The 8,864-nt window shown below is 30.9% G+C and overlaps 1 protein-coding gene across 1 annotated transcript; it reads right to left on the bottom strand.

Moving 5' to 3' along the window:
* Nucleotides 1-7,192: 7,192 nt before the first annotated feature.
* On the bottom strand, nt 7,193-8,447 carry LOC102590860 (transcription factor MYB113). Its single transcript, XM_006366078.2, has 3 exons — nt 8,318-8,447; nt 8,096-8,225; nt 7,193-8,008 (listed from the first exon to the last, which is right to left on the bottom strand). The coding sequence occupies exons 1-3, from the start codon at nt 8,445-8,447 to the stop codon at nt 7,462-7,464; spliced, it is 807 nt and encodes a 268-aa protein (XP_006366140.1). The 3' UTR covers nt 7,193-7,461.
* Nucleotides 8,448-8,864: the final 417 nt, after the last annotated feature.

Raw genomic sequence — 8,864 nt, 5'->3', positions numbered from 1 at the left:
TGATTGTCTTTTTATTGGCAAATGGGCCAAATAGACACAAGGTGGGCTTCCAATGGGCCCAACACGCCTTGGGTGTTGGGTCGACCTAGTTCAAAATGCGCTAAAAATTGGGATTTGGTTTCGCTCTACGCTAGTTGACTAAGAGTGGCTTTTGAGAGACCGGGAACCCAAGTGGACAACTTAGGCTGGAATTCACGACAACCATTGGACGCATGACGTACCAATAAATCGCCGATCCTTCCGAAAAAGGGTTGAGTATACGAAGTCCGGCTGCGATTATGCAGAAACCGTCCTTAATATACTATACATACAATAGGAAGATGCCATGAATGCAAATGACAGTTATAACAAATTAAACACGTTGAGAGCAGATAAACAATTTAGCAATTAATACAATTAGTCAAACAAGTCAAATCTTATGGTTAGAAGTTAATTAAATCCCCAGCGGAAGTCGCCATTTCTGTTGTGCCGTAATTGTCCTATATTTAGAAAAATTACTTTTTTTGAAATGTTCTAAGTATAAAACATTTTAAGAAAAATACTTAGAAAGAGTCGCCACTTAATTTTTTAAAGAAATTAAGAAAACTTATAATTTCCAAAGATTTAAACAGAAAAAATCATTTGAAAATACCAAAGAGGGTTCGGGGTTCAATTTACACTTCGAGAAGGGTTTAAGCATTCGAAGTGTCCGCTAACATGCGGTTGACCTGCGACTTGACTTAAATATATTTGACTATTTTTAGAAAAAATAAATAAAATAATTTAACATAAAATAATAATAACTTATAACATATTTGATTAAGAAAATAATTAAATAAATGACGCATTTTATTTCATCTTTATTTTTAGAGAAAAGGGACCTAAAATGAAACATTTGACTTAAGATACAAGTGATTAGAATATTAATAAAACTAAATTAATTAGAATTTATTTAATTCACTTTAAAATAACTTAAACCAATTTAATATATTAAAGCATGAAAATCATTTCGAATTAATTGTAAAATAAAAGTTTTAACTAACATTTTTGCGAAAATGACTAAGTAAGTATTTAATAATTTACATTATTAGATTAACTTTGAGAAAATAGTTAAACAAAGAGCAATTTTTTATTTTTTAAGAAAATGGGACCCTATTTAAAATATTTGAATTAGAGACAAGTAACTTAGAATTTTAACGAAACAAAATGAGCTGGTTTTTATTTGAGTCATTTCTGGTTTATGAAAAAACTATTTTAAACTAAAAAAATAAAAGAAAAAAAAATAGATAAAATCAATTGAAAAGGGTTCGAAGTTCAATGTACATTCCGAGAAGGTGTTAGGCCCTCGGAATGCCCGCTAACTTGCGGTTGACCGGCGATTTGACTAAAAGTGATTTTTTGACTAACTTTGAAATTTTAACTAAATAAAAGAACTCATTTATATTAACTATATATTCTTTGAAATTTTAACTAAGTAAAAGAACTAATTTATATTAACTATATGTTATTTTTTATTTATTTATTTATTTATTTTTTTGAAATTGACTTAGTAAAAAAACTAATTTATTTTGAAATTCTAACTTAGTAAGAAAACTAATTTATTTTAACTTATTTATTTTTTACCATTATTATTTTTATCACTTTATTTATTTTAAGGGCGAATGAACTAAAGGGGAGTTTTCAAAAGGGGAAATAACTTAAGTGACAAGACAAATAAAATTAATAAAGTTAAGTAAAATATAAATACTTTGATTTGAATATGATAAAAAATGAAATGGCTATCTATAAGAATTTAATTAAATTATACCATAAGATAAACAAAAGGTTAATCAAACATAATATCAAATAGCAAAGGGAAGGCATGTAGAACTTGGGTTTTGGGCCCCCCAAATTCCTAAACCTGCAAAAAAAATAAAATAAAAAATAAACGAATAATAATGATAATTCATTGGGTTTTTGACCCCCTTTCCCGCCTTCATTAAGCATGATATACACCAAGTGCATTTTCGAGGTATACACCATGCATACCGCCAATTCTCGGCTCCCAAACCTGTAATTTTATTTTAACTATGTATCTCCGCATTTTCCACCTGTGCTTTTTAGTTTCCAATTGCCATATTTCGGCTTTCGTTTTTTGAACGATGACCAACGCTGACTCGATAAGAAATCAACTCGGATATGCAGGTAGAGTGGAGTCCAGTAGACTCATTGAAGGAGTTCATGCAAAGGACAAGATCATAATAATAAATAATTAATCATAATGGATTTTTAACAAAATAGCTAAGCATAACTGGACCCGTAACAAGAAGAAATTGAACATATTAAATCTGAAAGCAAATAGACCAACATGCTATGAATATTTACGGAGCAACATTTAAGGAAAATACTAGACGAAGCAATTGTCTAAAGAGGAGACATCATAATAAACATAAGCTAATTAAAATCAAGGTTTCTATAACTAAAGGCAAATAGAGACACAACCACTACAGTAATTATAAAATAAATAAACTAAGAAAAAAAAAAAAAACTCAACATTCTGTAACTTAAGGCAAAATGAGAGATTAATGCATTAATAATTAATAATAATATAATAAGGGAACAAAGGAAGATGCTAACTCACACAACAGTTTGCATCCTACTAAAAAATATAAAAATTGGCCATCAAGATACAACTCAATTCGTATCAATTTTAAGGAAAATAAAAATAAAAATAAAATAAGAAATCAACATACCCCAAATATGCACATTCATCAAGATTTAAAGAAAGCTTATCATTAAGACTTATGTCACGCCATTCAACAAGTAAATATAACATCCACAATTATGTAATAATCAAGCTAAGAAAAAATAAAGCAGTAGACATTTTCCGACTAAATCTAAACGAAATCAAGGCATAAACTTAACAACACGCCATGCCAAGCAGTAAAAGGAGAATAAGATCAAGACACGGGAAAAGAAGTGGCCAAGTGGGACTTTATACTTCACTTAAACAACTAGCAATATGCTTAAAAAAAAAAGAAATGGGAGAAACCACGGCTAAACAGATGGTGTTGCATTTATAATTATATATTTATTCAATCTACCAAGACTTAAAAGAAAGGTGGAGCTCCCAGATATCACGAACAGTAAAAAAAAAAATGGATTTGTGCGTTACTTGCGAGTAAAATTTATATAGATCACAACTCGAAAGAGGCAAACCGCCTCACTTAAGGCATATATTGGAACGATAAATCAGTCTTAATTGGTATATGGCCCCAAATAGTGAATAATACGCATATTATTGAGAAAGCTCATTTGGACTAAACACAGGGTCCATACTAATAATGAACAACTACAACATGCGTGAATTATAGAAGAAATCAAAAGATGTGTCTTGTACCGAAGTGCATCATTTATAACCCAAAACGACTTCAACAAGATGGGATGAAGCAGTGTCCAAACGACCAACAAATAGACAAACAAAAATGAAATGGGCACAACCACCAGAAAACTCAAGAAGAGCCATAAACAGGGAAAAGCAAGCGTGGATGGACGATAAATCCTCTCGAAAACGAAACACACGTATATCAGATTCAGAAATATCAACACGAAGAAACAGATAGACTTGAACATATCATATGAAATCCTCTTTGAATCGACAGAGGACAAACACGATTCAACATTATGAACTCAAAATGAATGAAAGAGTCGCGAATAGTTTACCTTGCTCGAGGCAGCGAACAGAACAATCAGTGAGCTGGACGGAAACAGTCTTTCACCACCAAGATGTGACTCCCAAAATTCCGATGAGTAACAAGAAATAGCAAGAGTAATGACTAAACGAAAATCTTGGTTTCAAGAAGTCCTAAACAAAAATGTAACTAGGAATTTCAGTGCGTATTTCTGTCTCAAAAAGAAATCAACCGATTCCTTTGTATTTTTTATTTTTCAAGTTTTCTCTCAACACTTGTCTCTAACCCAAAATCTTACCACTAAAAAAAAAATCCCTTAGTGAATAATACATGACCATATATAGGAGGGAAATTTCCGTTTGGAAAAATGGGGGAAAGGAGATCCAAAATCCGGATAGGACAAGAGGCCATTTAAAATTCAAATCCATTCACAAATCAGGGGAGACACCCCTTTTATGAAATTTTAACCTATTCCCGAAGAGGAAAGGGTGAGACGAATGGCTGGGATCTGTTCAATGTCCTTGGAGCGACGACGTGGATCGATCTCGTGGCTGCGAGGATGATGAGGATGATTTTGCAGGCTGCTCCTGCTGTACAAGTGTACTGTCTGGGCGAGAAGACCACGCGGAATGCTTTCCGTTTGTCTCCATCTCGACTCCGTGATGAGTTCCGTATGCTGCCGTTTGGGAGTCATCGTTGCCGCTGTGATGTTGTCGTTTTTTGTCTTCACGATGTGAAGATGCCGTGTATTATTGTGTTGCTATTGTGATGTAGTTGTTGTCGGTTGTAATGTTGTTTGCTGGGTATTTTTTATGTATTGGGTCGGGCTATAGGAGTAATGGGCTGGGTCGTGGGAATTAAGAGTGGGCTGGTTGGGATGTTATTGTTGTATGGTGTTGATAGTGTATTGTATTGCGGCTGAATGGGTTTGGGAATGGGCTGGAAAATGGTGGGGTTGGGTTGGAATTAATTGGTTGGCTAGGAATTATTGTGGTAGGCAATTTAAATTTAAGGCTTAGCCAACTTGATCAAATTTAATAAATTTGGCTAATAATTAAATAAGATGAATTAATATTAATTAATTAACGATCTTCTTAATCTTAACGAAATAAAATAATTAATTTAATTATAAACTACTTAATTTAACAATAAGCTATTATATGACTAAAAATGATTAACCAAATATTTAATTAAAATAAAATATTTTTGAGACGATTTTCTAATATTTATAAAATACACTAATTATATACATAATTATATAAAAGACACATTATTATTTAAAAATTATAACAAGCGACAAACTTATTTGAAATAACTTGCAAACTATTCTATTACATATATATTTATTTATTTTTTTATTTTTATTTTTATTTTTTCAAAATTTCTAAAATTGATTACTTTAAATCGTTTGAAAATTAAGAAGCTCGAAATTAGTTATTACCGGGGAGGGTCAAAATTAGGTGTCAACACTTAAAACGTCATACCCAGATATGTGTCTTGTGGTGAAACACACGCGCTTGACACGTGTTTTCACCTGTAGATCTTTTTTTAAAAGACATTTTTTTTCTCTTTCTTCTTCATTCATTCCTTAGTCCTAATTATTTTTTGAGAACTTTGATTTGGAGAAAATATTGGGGGTTAAATTGGGGGGTCACTTTTGTCTTCTTCGGAGGGATATGTCGCCGCTATCGGCATAGTCTGAGAATTTCGTTGCCACCACTATCTCCATCTATATATGCCTTTGTTATTTATCCGCCTTCACCATTAGCTCCTCCACCTACTTAAAGAGCTCCCGTCATTTCTTTCAAAGAATAAAGATCGAAAAAGAGAACATTTACACCACCACCAAGACCACTATGAGTCTAATTAATGTTTGTGGATATTTTCATAATTTTATAAGTCTATGTGATGGAGTTTTTATAATCAAGAGAAGGTAATTGCTTGTCGAGAATCTAGAAAACAAACTAAAAAACACATGATGGATTTAGATCTACATGTAAAAATTAATTTTTCTTTTTAGGGTACAATTACATTTGAACCCAGATTGATTTTTCAAATTTGATTCAAGTTATTTTTTGGTGATTGGAGATGGTGGATTTGATTGTTTTTTCAAAATTTTTACATGAGAGTTGTTAGAAATTTACAATAATGAATCCGGTGAAGATGACGGTAATGGCGCGGCGATTTTGGGATGATAAGGGTGGAGAGATTTGACATATGCTACCATGGAGAAGAAAGAAATTAAATTAAAAATAAAATAAAATTAAAAATACAAATATTTATGAAATAACATATTTAAAACAAAATTTTAATATTGTTTTGGCTGCTCATTCTCTCAAAGAGAGTGAAATACACTCACTTTGCCATGTAAGCATTTAGGGAGGTAATAATTTCAATTATATATAATTCAGGGAGGTAATAGGACCTCCGTATAGTATGAGTGTGTAGTTGGGAATCCGACTATAGATTGAGGGGGCTTTTGACCATTTTCTCCATTATTAATGTTACTACATTATTAATGTTCGTTATTAATTAATATATTTTCAAAAGACAATATATATATATATATATATATATATATAATATTCAATTTAATATTATTATAAAGACCCTTATTTTTATAATATAATTTTTTTATTTTAGATAATTAATTTTACTTTTAAAACTCAATATAACATTATGATCACATTTGTGAAACCAAACAATGCACTTGTAATTACTCTGTGACAAATATATATGTCATCGTAAATTCGTAATTACTAAATTGTGTAATTAGTAAGATAATAAGTACCACCTTAATAATTACACCAATTACAATTACCTGGCCTTTCCAAACAGACCCTCGTTATCATTTCATCATTGGTGGGAAAGGTCGTAAGGGAGTATACTTAGGGCCCGTTTGGCCATGGATTTCCCAAATAAAATTTGGGAAAAAATTTGGCAAATAGTGTTTGTCCATACTATTTGCCCTTATTTGGCAAATATTTTTGGCAAATAACCCAAATTCTCAAATACTAGAAAAAAACTAGTATTTGGGCCAAGTCTCATTATTTGAGAGCTTTTAATAATTCAAATTCTACACCAAACTTTTATCTTTTACAAGAACACCCTCTATAGTAGTTGTTTGCATTGTTTTACATATATAATTTTTACGTGAACATCAAAGCAGTGATGAAATATGAAAGTGATGATATGGTTGTTGATGAAAATGATAACAATCGGCTTAGGATAACAAAGTTATGTGCTATGTAATACAAACATATGGTTAGTTTTGATAGTTTTTAAAACTTATGTGTATAAATCATATTTCTTAAAAAGGTGAAATATATTTCCCAAATATTATGGCCAAACACATGGTGAAATTTCATTGTTATTCTTTTGATTATTTTCAAAATATTTTCCTAGAAAATATAAAATAATGAAGAATTTCACTAAATAATGATGTAAATATGATGAAAAAAATTCTTACATTTCATTTAATATATATAAGACTAAAGGAAGTAGCATAAATACGTTGCACATATATAATCACATAAATAACCTAAAAATCACATGAATAATATCATAGTGCATATGCACTTATTAATTCCAGATATATGAAACTTGGGTCTAACTCAACTCCATAAGTTAGCTCGTGAAGAAAAAGTTTGTCCAAATCCATACAAATAAATTACCACCAGTTCATTCCCTTATGAATGTATGTGGATGGTAACCCACTCTAACAACATTACTTCCCTAACAACTTGTAGTTGGGATACAAAGTATAAAGAAAAAATGTATCCCTATTACAAGCTTACAATAACAACTTCTTTTAATCAAGTAGATTCCATAAGTCAATTTCAGCAGAAAAATCATCATTTTCTCCTAGTTGCATGGGTGGTAAATTAAGAGAAATGTCACCCCAACTTTCATGACTTATTTGCCCTTGTTGCATGGAGTTACCTTCACCATTTAACAAACTTGTTAGTGTTTTTTCATAATTAGTTACAGCTTCTTCTTCTTCTTCTTCTTCTTCAACATCGTCATTGCAATAATTTTCCAGTAAATTTGTCCACCATTGATCTACGTTTTCCATCAATCCATATGAAGTTTGCTTCTCACTTATTATTTCCTTGCAATGTTCCTCCTTGTCCACAATTACAATATTGTTTGTAATATTCTTCTTTGTGCTTGAGAAATACTTTTGCGGTTGAGGTTTTATTATTTCATTCTTAGTAATTTCTCCACACTTATTGTTAATCTTTTCATGAGGAACAAATTTAGTAGTAATATTTACCTTCCTTAGAAGGTTTGTGTTCCAATAGTTTTTCACATCGTTTGCTGTCCTTCCTGGAAGTCTACCAGCAATAAGTGACCATCTACATATAATAACGTAACGTTTAGATGAAATAGTCACACATATATATTATATTAATCAAATTTATTAAAAACATAAACTAGCATGCCTGTTGCCTAGAAGCTTATGAAGCCTCAAAATGAGATCCACTTCATCCGGAGCAAAGTCACCTCTCTTGATATGTGGCCTTAGATAATTCAGCCACCTCAGTCTACAACTTTTTCGACATCTATTCAGACCTGGACGTACATACATTTTCACATGATTTTACAAAGAATGTCACATAAAATGAGACAGACAGATAAAATAGCATGGTAGTTAGTTTAATTACCAGCTCTAGCAGGAACAAGATGCCATTTTCCTTCACCATACTTATCAATACATTTTCTTAAAAGAAAATCTTCTTCATCAGTCCATGTACCTTTTCTCACTCCCAATGAAGACATATGTGTACTATTCATGATATATTATACAACCTTTTTATTGTCTATATATACTTATATACACATGTCTAAACAAAGGCGTATTCAGAATTTTGGTTAGATGGATGCACGATTACAAAAAAATGTATCGTAAATAAAAATTTGATCGATTTGACTTTTAGTTCGTAATATGAACCATTAAAGTTTAAAATATAGGTCCAAAATATATAATACTACTAGGTTTTAAATTTAATATACACATTTGATTTAATTATATAAAAATTTACAATGCTAAATTTTTAGGAAATTCTCAATTTAACACACTTGAAAATTTTGAAAGAATAAAGGAAAAAAACAAAAGAAAAACTAGTTGAAACGACAAAAGTGTAACGGATAACCACTTGGAAAAGTGTTACTCAAAGAGACAAGATAGATATAAGTTTTAAATTTCTATCT

The sequence above is a fragment of the Solanum tuberosum genome, unplaced genomic scaffold, assembly GCF_000226075.1.
Source record: "Solanum tuberosum cultivar DM 1-3 516 R44 unplaced genomic scaffold, SolTub_3.0 scf00611, whole genome shotgun sequence".
NCBI lineage: Eukaryota > Viridiplantae > Streptophyta > Magnoliopsida > Solanales > Solanaceae > Solanum > Solanum tuberosum.
Note: the sequence above shows the minus strand (reverse complement) of the source record. Positions and strands in the feature narration are given on the sequence as shown.